This window comes from Maylandia zebra, linkage group LG16 (assembly GCF_041146795.1).
Source record: "Maylandia zebra isolate NMK-2024a linkage group LG16, Mzebra_GT3a, whole genome shotgun sequence".
Lineage (NCBI taxonomy): Eukaryota > Metazoa > Chordata > Actinopteri > Cichliformes > Cichlidae > Maylandia > Maylandia zebra.
The window spans coordinates 31,980,079-31,995,127 of record NC_135182.1 but is presented as its reverse complement, the minus strand read 5'-3'; the positions used below and the strand labels follow the sequence as shown (position 1 = coordinate 31,995,127).

The following is a 15,049-nucleotide window of genomic DNA, read 5'->3' as shown; positions in this document are numbered from 1 at the left end:
CTGGACTTCTTTAAGTTGCCTGAAGACGTTTCACCTCTCATCCGAGAAGCTTCTTCAGTTCTAAGGTCAAATGGTGGAGAGTCCCAGATATAAACCTAGTGGGAGTGACCCCCCACAGAGGGACAAAAGGACCCCCTGATGATCCTCTAATCGTCTGAGCCAAGGTGGAAAACTGGGCGTGGGTCCCAATCAGCCAGAGTTTCGGGTGTGTTCATTGTGAAACCTGGCCCCACCTTATCATGCGAATTCCTGAGGTCAGATGGCCCAGGATGTGAGTGGGCGTTAAGGCGTCTGGGAAGGGATCTCAAAACTGGATTATAGATGGCAGAGAGTTTGTGTCGTAAACCCCCGCCTCTGTTCAAAGATGGTCGCTCACAGTGGACATAGATGGCTTCTTTCACTCCTCTTTCAAACCATCTGTCCTCTCTGTCCAAAATGTGAACATTGGCATCCTCGAAAGAGTGTCCTTTATCCTTAAGATGCAGATGGACTGCTGAGTCTTGTCCTGTGGAGGTGGCTCTTCTGTGTTGTGCCATGCGCTTGTGAAGTGGCTGTTTGGTCTCTCCAATGTAGAGGTCTGGGCATTCCTCGCTGCACTGTACAGCATACACCACATTGTTAAGTTTGTGTTTTGGCGTTTTGTCTTTCAGGTCTTCAAGCAACTTAAAGAAGTCCAGACGCTTTTCTTTGCAAGCTCCTTTGACTATGTTATGAATGGCTTGAGTTGTTTAAAGCAATCTTACCTATACAGTATGTGAAAGAAATACGTAAGTGAAAAGTATTGAGTTAACATAGTTACCAAGTTAAAGCTCTTGAATGATACACGCACCAGATTCCTTTATATTTGTGTGTGTAAGCATTTAAAGCCTGCTGTGAATCAACACAAATGAAACAGGAACTTGTTGGCTCATTTCCTTTCATTGTAGTTTCGACTTTGAGTTTAAACCAAAGTCATCACCCAGCGCTGGAAAAAAGGATACACTCCTGAAAGTGCGATTCAATTTAGATAAAAGCCACCACTACACGCTGTCCCTTGCTTGTAGTGCGCTCTAACATGTTTTTATTTGTTCAACCAAAAACCAATAAAGGCCGTCCTGGAAGTGCCCTTTAAATGCCATCATACAGATAAGTTACATTTATAGCTGCATTTAATGCAGTGATATTTTCTTTATAACCAAAAGGCTGCAAGTTTCAAACTTGTGTGAGACTTTAGACACAGACCAGTTATCCTGTGGCCTCACGCAATAGTGTGGATCAAATGGAGGCATTTCCTGTATGTAACAATAGTTGGAGGATGCAAATCCATTCATGATCCTCTTGTTTGACTGCATTAAGCATCCCATAACATGCTAAAAGTAAAGGTTTCTTACTGTGAGAGAAACATATTCCACGTTGATCAGACATGCTTCAGTATTAAAAGTGTATTATTTATATGCTATACATTCTGCACGCAGCTCCAGAACCGAGACAAAACTGCTCCTCACCCATTCCCAAATTTGCTTTTGTCGACTTCAAGTGTTTTTCACAACACATACTTCAGATTTCACCTGAAGTGCTTCTGGAGTGAGGCGCTGCGGCACAACCTGACTGTGGATAAATTGAACTTCCAATTGTGAACGGGTCCAATTATCGCGGCTTTGATTGCTTTTCAAGTGCGACAGTTTTATGATATATTACCCTCGTCCCACTTAACAAAAGCTAAGTGCAGTGCAATGAGTGGCAGGATGTATTGCTGTGCTGTCAAGGCTGCACTTAGCAGGTGTCACGGTGCTTTCACCGTCACCAATTGATTTGGGAGGATACAGCATGGATCAATGAAGGGGTCCTGTCACTTCTTTTATTTAGTCCATCTTTACTCATAGTTTCTCACACACACACACACACACACACACACACACACACACACACACACACACACACACACACACACACACACACACACACACACACACACACACACACACACACACACACAGAGTGGCCTTTCTACCTTTACTTTTAGTACACTCAGGATTTAGTTCTGAGCTTTTTTTGTATGTGCGTGTGTGTATATCCGTTAAGCCCAGTCACGCCACACTACAGAAAAACAGCTACCGCATAACGTGTTTGAACTTGCGTCTTGCAGCGTGGAGGTTAAGCGAAGTTTAGCAATAATGAAGATTATAAAATTTTCCATCTCATCAAGAAAAAAGGGAGTTGAAAAAAAGCAACTCATCTCGACTTGTCTGTTTTGCAATCTGACAGTTGGCGCACAATAGCAGGTGTGCTTTATGGCAACACTGATTGCATGCTATCAACAGCCTAATGGGAATTTATAGAAGTATCTGCAATCTTCTCTATATGCAGCAGGCATCTCACACAATGTTTCAGGGAGGAGTGAGAGAGAAATAGCCGCAGCAGTGTTATAAATATCCACAATTTTACATCTGCATTTTGATTTTACCTGGGAACGCTACCATAGAGAAAATCTTCCCTCCTAGTCAGAACCCAGTGGGACAAAAAGTATTTTTAGCTAGATTGTTGATTTCACTCTAATTGAGCCAGAAAAAGTCATCCCAAATCTTTTACGGCAAGACGGAGGTGAATCTGTACCCATCTTAAAATTATTCGAGCAACTCAGACAGATAAACAAGCACTGCCTATGTGCACACTGCTTGCCTTGAGGTGACTTATGTTGTGATTTGGCGCTATATAAATAAAATTGAATTGAATTGAATTATAAAAGCCATTCCTTCTTGCCCTCTTCCTTCTGTACAATCTTGATTGCTGTATACAGTGGGGCAAAAAAGTATTTAGTCAGCCACCGATTGTGCAAGTTCCCCCACCTAAAATGATGACAGAGGTCAGTAATTTGCACCAGAGGTACACTTCAACTGTGAGAGACAGAATGTGAAAAAAAAAATCCATGAATCCACATGGTAGGATTTGTAAAGAATTTATTCGTAAATCAGGGTGGAAAATAAGTATTTGGTCAATAACAAAAATACAACTCAATACTTTGTAACATAACCTTTGTTGGCAATAACAGAGGTCAAACGTTTACTATAGGTCTTTACCAGGTTTGCACACACAGTAGCTGGTATTTTGGCCCATTCCTCCATGCAGATCTTCTCGAGAGCAGTGATGTTTTGGGGCTGTCGCCGAGCAACACAGACTTTCAACTCCCGCCACAGATTTTCTATGGGGTTGAGGTCTGGAGACTGGCTAGGCCACTCCAGGACTTTCAAATGCTTCTTACGGAGCCACTCCTTTGTTGCCCGGGCGGTGTGTTTTGGATCATTGTCATGTTGGAAGACCCAGCCTCGTTTCATCTTCAAAGTTCTCACTGATGGAAGGAGGTTTTGGCTCAAAATCTCACGATACATGGCCCCATTCATTCTGTCCTTAACACGGATCAGTCGTCCTGTCCCCTTGGCAGAAAAACAGCCCCATAGCATGATGTTTCCACCCCCATGCTTCACAGTAGGTATGGTGTTCTTGGGATGCAACTCAGTATTCTTCTTCCTCCAAACACGACGAGTTGAGTTTATACCAAAAAGTTCTACTTTGGTTTCATCTGACCACATGACATTCTCCCAATCCTCTGCTGTATCATCCATGTGCTCTCTGGCAAACTTCAGACGGGCCTGGACATGCACTGGCTTCAGCAGCGGAACACGTCTGGCACTGCGGGATTTGATTCCCTGCCGTTGTAGTGTGTTACTGATGGTGACCTTTGTTACTTTGGTCCCAGCTCTCTGCAGGTCATTCACCAGGTCCCCCCGTGTGGTTCTGGGATCTTTGCTCACCGTTCTCATGATCATTTTGACCCCACGGGATGAGATCTTGCGTGGAGCCCCAGATCGAGGGAGATTATCAGTGGTCTTGTATGTCTTCCATTTTCTGATGATTGCTCCCACAGTTGATTTATTCACACCAAGCTGCTTGCCTATTGTAGATTCACTCTTCCCAGTCTGGTGCAGGTCTACAATACTTTTCCTGGTGTCCTTCGAAAGCTCTTTGGTCTTGGCCATGGCGGAGTTTGGAGTCTGACTGTTTGAGGCTGTGGACAGGTGTCTTTTATACAGATGATGAGTTCAAACAGGTGCCATTCATACAGGTAACGAGTGGGGGACAGAAAAGCTTCTTACAGAAGATGTTACAGGTCTGTGAGAGCCAGAGATTTTCCATGTTTGAGGTGACCAAATACTTATTTTCCACCCTAATTTACGAATAAATTCTTTACAAATCCTACCATGTGAATTCATGGATTTTTTTTTTTCACATTCTGTGTCTCACAGTTGAAGTGTACCTCTGGTGCAAATTACTGACCTCTGTCATTATTTTAAGTGGGGGAACTTGCACAATCGGTGGCTGACTAAATACTTTTTTGCCCCACTGTATATGGTTGATGCATGCGTTTCCCAGTAATAGTTTTTATCTAATCTAAATGCAATTTAAAATGACTATATTGCCTCTGACGAACCTATTACCGGCAGTTTGTGGTGCGTGACTGCATGATGTAAGCAGATTCCTGTTTGCTTTCACTTTTAGATGTTGAACACAGCTTTGGCAGTTTGGGGAATTAAACTATTTTTGGGCTTAGAAACCTTAACTATGTACACGAGGCCTGTAAGGCTTTAAAGTGCTCCAGAGATTTCAGAGGTGTGGCTCTGGAATATTATTTCCAGACAGCAGGGATATAAAGAGGATAAAAAAATGGGTGTTTGTCTGTTGAAATGCAAACTTGTGACACCAGCATAGGGGACTAACTAGCTTTGTGTCTACAGGTAACTGGTAATCCCGAGCTCCAGCATAAGACAAACAGCTATCCTGCAGGCTCACAGGCCATTCAAGACTAAAACAACTAAAAGTGGCTTCTTGCAACAGCAGGAAGCCACTATTTTATTCCACAAGATCCTTTTGTGGTCTCATAAGGAAATGTCAGTAAACACTTTTACTTACTATTCAGGAGCACAATTTAAAGGTACTTTACTTGAGTGTTCCCATGTTGCTTTCTAGCTTAAGGTTAAATTATACACTGCATTTATTTTTATAGAAATAACTGTTTAGTGTGACAGAGAGTTGTTTTTGAACACTAATATTTTGCACTGAAAGAATCAATATGCAACAACATCAGGAAGAAGGAACACAAGAAGCTGGAGAAATACCAAGGGCTCAGCGAAGAGCTTTAGAAGATGTGGAGGGTGAAGGTAAGAGCGCAGTCCTAGGAACAGCTAAGATATTGCGCAGGACCCTTAAGATCCCAGGCCTCGGGTAGAGGACCCGAGCTTGAAGGATAGACAGATTCTTATATATTCTGTTAGCTTTCCCTCAATACATTTTTTGCATCACATCCTGAATGCAAAAGTGAAATATGGCACATATATTTCAGCATTGATAATAACGAATACTTTAGAGATTTCTGTGGCTGGCACAAGTACCGATACCTTAGCACCCATGGAGCTAAATACCTTGCTAATCCTAGTCATGTTTCTTGCTATAATCCTTGGAAAAACAAGCACAGTTTTTAGTTTCTAAAGCCAAGAACAATGCTGCTCCTTCATTTTCATGTCCTTTACACACAATAGACAGGCTAATGATGCAAATTCATGCTTCAGCATGTGAATAATAGCACATTTGGAGTTATTAAATGCATACTGACTAATATTTTGCAGCTCTCTCAATTTGGAAAAAAAAAAAAAAAATCCTGATTTTCTGTTATTAATGTAATTACCATTTAGTGATAAAAGCTACTTGCAAGGTAGCTTTGTCTCCTGCCTAAAAATTACAACCAATTTCAAATGTCATATCTGACGAGGATATCAGTGTACCATGCTAAAATTTTCTAAGGAGCCGTTTCCTTGTTTGGCTTCAGTCTCTCGCCTGTTTTTAAGATTAGGTTTAAAACCCAACCAGTCGCAGCAGATGGCCCCGCCCCTCCCTGAGTCTGGTTCTGCCGGAGGTTTCTTCCTGTTAAAAGGGAGTTTTTCCTTCCCACTGTCACCAAAGTGCTTGCTCATAGGGGGTCATATGATTGTTGGGTTTTTCTCTGTATCTATGAAGCGCCTTGAGGCGACTTTTGTTGTGATTTGGTGCTATATAAATAAAATTGAATTGAATTGAAAACTGTTCTTTTTGATAAAGCTTATAGTTCGGGCTGGGCCACGTGACTTTGAGCCCTCCTTGATTATGCTACTACAGACTTTGCTTTGCTGGACTTCCCATGACCCACTAAAATCACATCTTTCCACTACCTCTGTGTGTCACAGTGTTTTTATCAATAATGGTTGTCGGTGATTTTCTGATTTATTCGGATAACTAGTTCCTGGATCATGATTACGCTTAGTTATGCCTCATTCCCCACCTGTCTCCACCTTCCTTATCAACCCCAGTGTGTATAAACAGCCATGTCTACGGGTCTTATTTTACTCCTCCTAAATGTTTTTAATGTTTTTTTGTTTGTTTTTTGGACTGAGCCATACTTTGTTTATGCTGGGTATTGTTTGTTATTAAAATTCACCCAAATAGTCTTGTTTTGTTGTGTTTTATTTTTTCTAGTTTGTATGCAGGCTTGTGCAGCATTTGGGTCATCCTCTATACACTTCAGCATTAACAGTATCTTCATATAGTAATTCTGAATGTCATTACATTTTATGTTTTCCCAAGACCTCCCAGCTGGCTTCAGGCCCTTCCTGAGCCTGGCTCTGCTGGAGGTCTCTTCTTGTTAAAAGGAAGTTCTTCCTTCCCACCATCCCCGAGCAGTCACCCATAGTAATTTGACTGTTGGGGATTTCTCTCAAATATCTGTAAGATCTTTACCCTCTAGTAAAAAAGGTGACAGTTGTGAATTTTTTAAGTGACCTTTTCAGGGTCAAGCTGGGTAGTTTTCATTAAAAAAAGGTCAAATTATACATAATTATGACCCAGAAACTTCCAAGTTTTCTTTTATACATTAAGCAGATGGCTTCTGCAAAACTGTTCAGAATTAATGTGCTGGCAATGTTCCGTGTTAGCAACATAACAACAGAATGACTTTATAATAGGATTTTATGCCCGAGGAGGCAATAAAGCCTAATGAGGAACAGCAGTCCTTGAAAACAAAAATGATCCTTTGCTAACAACAACAGTGCCACGATCCTCGGTCTGAGCGTGCTCACTATGAAAAATTATCTGTGTGTCATAGGTGTCCTTTTTTTCTGCTCTTGCTCTTGACGAAGGCGGTCGCACTTTTCTCCTCCTCCTCTTCTCCCTTAGCTTCCCTCCTTAGACTCTTGTGTCCTTGTCTAGTCTCGTGTTTTTTATATTACTTTTCCCTGGAACACTTTCTCACAGTCTGTTCTCTAAAACCTAAAAGAGGAATTATGGATTTGATCATCTGGTCCCTAAATGCAACTGACACCCTTTTCTCAATGAGAAGTTTGGGCTTGGGTGAGCCTGAGTGCTGAAGATATCTACCTATTCGGAACCATGGTAACAGGGTTCTCAGGAATTCGCATGATAAGGTGGGGCCAGGTTTCACAATGAACACACCCGAAACTCTGGCTGATTGGGACCCACACCCAGTTTCACACCTTGGCTCAGGCGATTAGAGGATCATCAGGGGGTCCTTTTGTCCCTCTGTGGGGGGATACTCCCACTAGGTTTATATCTGGGACTCTCCACCATTTGACCTTAGAACTGAAGAAGCTTCTCGGATGAGAGGTGAAACGTCTTCAAGTAACTTAAAGAAGTCCAGACGCTTTTCTTTGCAAGCTCCTTTGACTACGATGACCTGGATGACTGAGAACCTTCACAGACATAACGGGGTTCTTGCTGATCGGAGCTGGCTTGGCCCTGACTTATCGAAGAATTAAGGAAGCGGAACTGGCTGTTCAAACCCCCACAAGGCTGCCCGCTGGGATTGAAACGATGGGACGAGGTATGAGTTTCTCAAAATGGGCTCATTGAGCGCAGCACAGAGAAGATCTTGGAGAACGCACGGCTGCCATGAATACTCAGAATAAGACCTCTGAGTGCAAACTGTATCACATCTTGGAGCAGCTCACTGTGGTCGTGAGTTCTCAGAATCGGCTCTTTGAGCACAAGAATGACAACATCACGGAGCGCAAGTTTGATAACATCATGGAGAAGCTCACGGCTCTCCAACGGGAGATTGAGAGACCAGTGTTGGACTGTTAGAACAGCTTTGAAATTTATATGAGCTGTTCGCACTAAAGTAAAAAGCACCATCACTTCATGCGGATACCCTTTCGGTGCCAGCTGCGGTCGCAAGGCTGGAGCCGAACAAAAACTCCCTGATAACGATGGGCTAGTCTGTTCCTTCCAATTCCATGCAAGGCCACCTAGGTTGGCTGGAAGACTGTTTACTTAGCCTAGCAGGGCGAAGGACATTGTCTCAGCTGAACTCTGGACACGCACACACATACATATACACTGATCACCCCTCACCCCTGATCACGCATCACCCCTCCCTTTCCGAACGCCTTCGATGCTTGTTCCCTCCTGGGAACACGGCGGGTCTGAGCCCGTGCTGGAATGGTAGCGCTGGGCAGGATGGCTGCTGTGTTTGCTTCAGATTACTCCTCACCCCCCACCCAACCCTGTGGCTTGTCACGTGTTCCATAATGTTGTGCTTTGGACATTTATGTGCTTTTTTGTGCAGAGGAGTTTTTTTGTTTCCTGTTCTCATGCTGTCCTCCCAGGAGCCCAGCATGAGTAGAGGTCTCTTTTTTCCTCTTGTACTTTCCCATTGTAGTGTATATTTCAGTGTTTTTCTGTAACGCTACCAATCTCCGACCTGTATCCCCATGTGATGTCTGTGTTGTGTGTGTAAGGTCGGGGGAGGGGTGGGGGTCCCATTTCACTGCAGGGCAACCTGCACGTGGTGAATAAAGCCTTGATTGATTGATTGATGTGTTCACTGCTCAAGTGAGTTTTCAAAAAAACGTAAAAAAAAAAATCATTTAGTCAGCCAAAAAAGTTAGACTCACCCGAGACGAGGCATGTTTCCTCGCATTCTTCCAAAGTCTCAAAATTGTTCTGGTTTCCCCCACAGCCTCCATATTCGAAGAGTTCACAGCGTCCGGAGTCGACATTGAAGAAGTATCTGTCCTTTATGGCCCTGCACGGCCCCGGCTCGTCCTTCAGGGCACATAACTCACTGAAGATGACGGGTTCAGCTGGCACTCCATGTGCTGTGGTGGGACAAGAACACAACTTTTAGTGCTCAGCTTCTTTTGGCATCCAGTAAAATGGATTTTTTTTTTTTGTGAGGAAAGAAATTAGGTCACAGCATCAAACTCTAACCTCAGGCTTTGAGATAAGGTAAAGTTGCATGGCAGTATAATTTTTAAAAGACTTTCGTGTAAACGGCTGACAGTCAGCTTTCAGCCGTTTACACTTTAGACACAAGAACAGCACGCCGTGTGACCTGACAAAATAATTAGAAATATGCAAATATTTAGTCAGAAAAGCTACTCACATATTTTATTTTTATGCAATAACTTAAAAGAAAACTTCTACTTTTGGCATACTTCTTTTTTGGACTTGCACTGAAAATAAGGAAGCACCAGCAACCAGCAAAACTCCCCTGCGACATAAAAGCAGATCAGATCCAGGTAGGTGGCAGCTGGAAGGAAAAGACTGAGTGAAGGCAGCACAAATTTCCCAGCATGCTGCACACAGCGATGGCTTGGACTGCAGCACATCAAATTATTTATTGCACAAACTGCGAGACCGGATCATTAGAGTGTTAAATAACCGGGCCTGTTGAGGTGAACTTTCTTGATCACTAGGCGGTTGAGGTCACAACTTTTAAGATCAGTGGACAATGGAGCTTTGCACAGACAGCGTTCTCTAATGTCATTAATATTTATAAAAGCTGGCTTTGTCAGATCCATGAAAAAAAAAGGTGACACGAAACCCTCTGAGCTCTACTAACCACCGTTGCGAATGTTAAATCACTGTCTCTGTGTGCTGCTGGGAAATAGCTTTCTATGTCCTCATCCCTGCTGTTTTTAGGTCAGGTCTCTGTTATGCTCGCCTGCAGCAGTGCAGTTACTTCAAAACCCACTGAGATCTCTTTGGTTTGTTGGATATCTGTCCAAAAGGGGTTTACAGAGCTTGAACCACAGCATTTAAAAATGTCTTTATGGATTCTGCGCATGCTAATGTAATAAATAAATCGATGTGTTGCAATCTCTCACTCAGTGTTTCCTACCTTCCCTGCTTTTTTCACGTACGAGCACAGAGAGGAGTGACTTTTGAAACCTGGGAGTGTGAATCAATACTCGCGCAATCCTGCACAATGAAAAAAATATAATAACACAAATGCACACGGACACAAAAATTGATTGCTTTTGCTATGGATCCCCATTAAGTGGTGGTGCTCAACTGTCTTCAACCAAGATGGCGCCGCGTATGGTCGCCCTGGTGCTTCAGTGCGTTACTTTTGTTTTGTTTTTGTACGCTGTGTTCACTGCATCATTCCATGATTGGCACTGACCACCACCTGCACTCATGTATATATCTTTCAACGTAGCACTCTTAATTCTTATTCTCATGTATATATCTCATGTATAGCTCATGCACATATCTTTCTACGTAGCACTTTTAATTCTTATCCCTACTTTTATTTTTTCATGTCTATTTAAGTGCTATTTATGACAGTATGTTTGCACTGAAGCACCGCAGCAATTTCCTAATGTTGTAAACCTGCTCAACATTTGGCAATAAACCCCTTTCTGATTCTGATTCTGATTCTTAAAGAATGCATGACAATTTCCACCTATGCTGCCTATTCTGCAGAGAAGGTCTGAGGTAAATATAGCCACGTTTGTCACTCTTTGTTATTTTCACTGTCACTCTCAGGACTTGTCCTAGATCTGATTAGCAAGTCACATTGTGAGGCAAAAATTCCAAGAATACTGGTTAAGTTCTGAGCTCTCTAGAGACATTTTCACACATGCAATGCAACCCAAAACTATTTCCTGCTGGAGCTGCATGTGAGCACTCAAAATTTCCAGTGCCTATGCCATTTTCACTTCTGCCTCTGCTTCTGGGGTAAAGTCCCAGTCTTCCTCCATTTACTCAGATGCTTAAGGCAACCACTGTATTAATGGCTTACTTAAAATAAGACAAAAGGAAATCCTAAGTAAAGTGAAGACAAGTGTTAAAACAACCAAAAATGCACAAGACAGATCAATTTGTTTTACAGCTTATCAAACTGAGGGCCATCTCCTGCGGGCTGCAGACAAAGAGGCATGGTAGAAGCAGGATAGATCACCGGTCCATCACAGGAAGAACACAGTCAGACAACTACAAATTCACCAGATAACTTAACAAGCAAATGGGGGGGTGGGGGGGTGGGGGGGTGGAATCAGAGTGGAATTATAGAAAGGCCTCTCCTGGCTGGAGGGCTTAAACCAGGAACCTTCTTCCAGTAAAGTGACACTGTTAACTCCTGCATTACCGTACCAGCATACACAAGGAACAGAACTGAATTAACAAGATTTCAAGGCTATATAATGTATCTAGTAATATATATATTGATGTTTTAAAAATCACCCACTTTAGATTTTTGCAGCTGGGATGAAAAAACAAGGTTTGTTTTCTGAAAGCTACAGAGTTTCATCAAAACAGGTCCTCTAATGGGACCTACCCTAACCCCTCTCCTATCAGCACAGCAGTCAACAAACAGTCACTCTGCCAGGAAAGGTAATGAGGGCAGCAGCTCATCCTTTCAGCCTGTCCTCCTCCTTTACCTGTCCAATTCTAGCTTGCAACCAGCCATTGGGGATACCAATCAGATATTCCCAATCTCCTTCTTTCCAGCCGACCTGTGTTACTACTAATGCATGTGGTGAGGCCAGCAGAGTTTCCCTGAAGAGTCTTGTGGTATTTTTGTTCATGCTCCTCTTGCCGAGGCTGATAAGCAGTAGCAGACAGGGAGGAATTTCACATTGACATAGGTGAAGTGAGTCTGTCTGGTACCCCACACAGCCTATGTGGACGCACCTTAGTGCTGAAACACACTGAACAAACTTTAAAGAGAAAGATGGCAAGTCACAATTGTTTGCTCTCTTCTTTGAGATCGAATGCCTCAGGCTACCATGGTTACAGCACAAAAAATTCTTTAAAAATAAAAGTGCAGACATGGTGCAGACTGGGCTTTGTGTTACACAGTGTCTTGCAAATAGGAATGGTCAATAAGCCAGAATTTGACTTTCCAAGGAGACGGAAAGGAAACAGGTTCCTCCTATTGATTTCTGCTCCTCCTGTCTAAGCCAGACCAAAGCAATAAGGACTCTTTTCTTCTATCACTCATGTTCATTATTCAGACAGAAGCATTGGGAGGCAGTGTAAAAGAAACACAACTGAAGACATTTTCTCTGCAGGGAAACCAAAAAATTCCAGCCACTTCCATGTGGTGACTCAAAACTTCCTTTAAAGAATTTGTTTGGATTCAGGAGACAGACACCTTCTGTTTTTAATTTCAGGCTTAAAGCTTTCCTTTTTGATAAAGCAAATAGTTACGGCTTCAGGTGACCCTGAACCTTCAAGTAATTACACTGTCCTAGGCTGCTGGGGACTTCCCATGATGAGTGTTTCTTCCTCACGTGCCTCATTTCCCTTTCTGTGTGTTCATACACCATTTTCTATTTATTCATCAGTAATTATTTATCTCTGGCTCTCTTCCACAGCATGTCTTTTTTCTATCTCCCTCCCCTCACCCTAAACTGATCGCAGCAGATGGCCACCCCTCCCTGAGCCTTCCTTCCCACTGTTGACAAGTGCTTGCTCAGAGTGGGTCATCTGATTGTTGGGGTTTTCTCTCTATTATTGCAGCATCTTTACCTTATACCTTGAGGTGACTGTTATAAATAAATCTAATAATTAAACCTTACATGAGATGCCAGCCAACAGCGGTTCCTTTGATTTGAAGCCTGACCCCTGCCCAATCCTGCATTTTCATTTAATGTTTTGGTTTTGTTTTGTTTTTTTGTTTTGTTTTGTTTTGTTTTGTTGTTTTTTTTTTGTTTTGTTTTTTTTAAATTGGAAAAAATGACCAGACCTGCAACGATCAGATTTTTTTCTTGATAGGTTCAGAATAAAGTTAGAATAAAGATCATTTCCAAAGCATTCCTTTTATGGATGCAGATAATGAGTCATGTCAGGTATTCCCAGTAGCTTTTCCTCTGAACAATGGTAGGCTAGCATAAATGAAATTTGCCACTGCCTCCAGTATTTTACAAGTAAGAAGTCCTCCTTTATTTTTTTATGCACCCTTTTAATGGAAAACCCATCAGTGCAATCAAGTACAATCAGGAGCGCCGCAAAGAAGAAAAGGCTGAAATTAATTACATAGATGGCATTAAAGAAAGAAATGCTGAGAGTTTTTGAGTGGTTGGCGTGACATGAGCAATCTTCTAGTCACCCTCATTCCAGCTCAGGTTTTCTTGAGCAGCATCATAGAACTGCAGCTAAATGCCAAAGAGATTCAACATTAAATAATTCTGAATGAACAGCAATAATATTGTTTTTATTTTTGTCAATCCCAAGCTGTTTTTCTTGGTGGAAAATTATATATTATGATCAAAAAATTAATAAATGTATGTAAAAAGCCATAAGCTGTATTTTACATGATGCAATTTGCAAACTAAAATTAAATCTTTAAAGTATGCCGGGGTAAAATTCAATAAAAAAAAAAAAACACACACTTTCACACACACACACACACACACACACACACACACACACACACACACACACACACACACCCCTGAGCAATCTACAAATCCATCCAAAGCTCTGGATCTGTCATCAGGAATCCTCTACAGAGTTGAACAGAGGGTAAGTAAATATTGTTCACAAAAGGCATCAGAAAAATCCTTGGACCTATTAGCATGCTTCTTGAAATATGAAATATGGAGCGTAATGAATCAGGAAGCAGATTTCAGGCACGTCAGATTTCTATTGATGGCTACTCTTCTGAATACTGCTGACAAGTTCAGCTTGGCCAAGATTTGTACGTACACATATGGACGGATAAAGTCGAATTTCCCAGAGGAACCCACCCGAGGGATTAATAAAGTTCTATCTTATCTTATAAAGATCTGAGTTGCTCAACATGTGCGCTGTGCTGAGCACCTCTGTAATTCCCTGGGCAGGTTGAGTCTGATTGAAACCCAGTCCCAGCTTGTTCGGTGTAACAGAAGATTATCCCGTGTCTTCATTTCTAGGGCCCTTTGCAAAGAGGATTGAATTACCACAAAGCAGCAAACAAGAACAGGCAACCCATGAAAGAGTCGAAGAGAAAATACGAAAGAGCACGCACCATCATCAGGATGACAGTTAAACATGATGTGCTAAAAGACAAGCTTGGGAAAGTGAGACAAATAAAGATGGAAAACAAAGATAAAGAGCAGAGTAATGCCACAGTTTTGACAGCTCCCAGTGCATTTGTCATCTATAGCATCAACTGTATGAATGTTCGCTGCAGGAAGGGAAATAGTCTGGTTTTAACATTTCCCCATGCGTTGAGATTTGAAAAGAAACAGCAGAAAGAGAACATTTACTCACTAATCTGAATAAATGACCACAGTATCAACACAATATGAAATGCCTCCAGTGCACTGAAAACAACACTTATCAGGCACATATACTAAACAACACAATGTCTGATTTTATTAGTGCCAAGCTAAGTAGCACTGACATCATGGCGCGTGCTGATAAAGAGTCCGCCTTCTACTGGCTGAAGAGGCTTTCATATTCCTATGTAGCCAACATCGTGCTCAGTCTATATGTTTTAAGTTCTTTATCTTATTTCACGCACGAGTGCAAGACGTCTGCACTAATCCACGCTCAGCTATTTGACAACTGTGTGCACACAGTTCAGGTATTCATAGAGTACTCCATGTGTTTACTTACTTATGCACTCAAAACAGTACGTCAAACTGTGGAAGTAATGATTTAGGAAACATCCCTGACAGTCTTCATAGAAAGCCTGACAAACTACAGATTCACTCATGTCTCTGTTCACTGCCCGAGGACCCAATCTGCAATCAGT

The 15,049-nt window shown here is 42.1% G+C and overlaps 1 protein-coding gene across 2 annotated transcripts in view; it reads right to left on the bottom strand.

The window, feature by feature from the left end:
* Nucleotides 1-15,049, bottom strand: part of tfpia (tissue factor pathway inhibitor a) — a 49,065-nt gene that overhangs the window by 18,131 nt on the left and 15,885 nt on the right. For both annotated transcript variants that reach the window (XM_004559168.3, XM_076875289.1), the window contains exon 2: nucleotides 8,973-9,176. In XM_004559168.3, coding sequence (XP_004559225.1) covers nucleotides 8,973-9,176 — 204 coding nt within the window. The remainder of the gene's footprint in view (nucleotides 1-8,972; nucleotides 9,177-15,049) is intronic.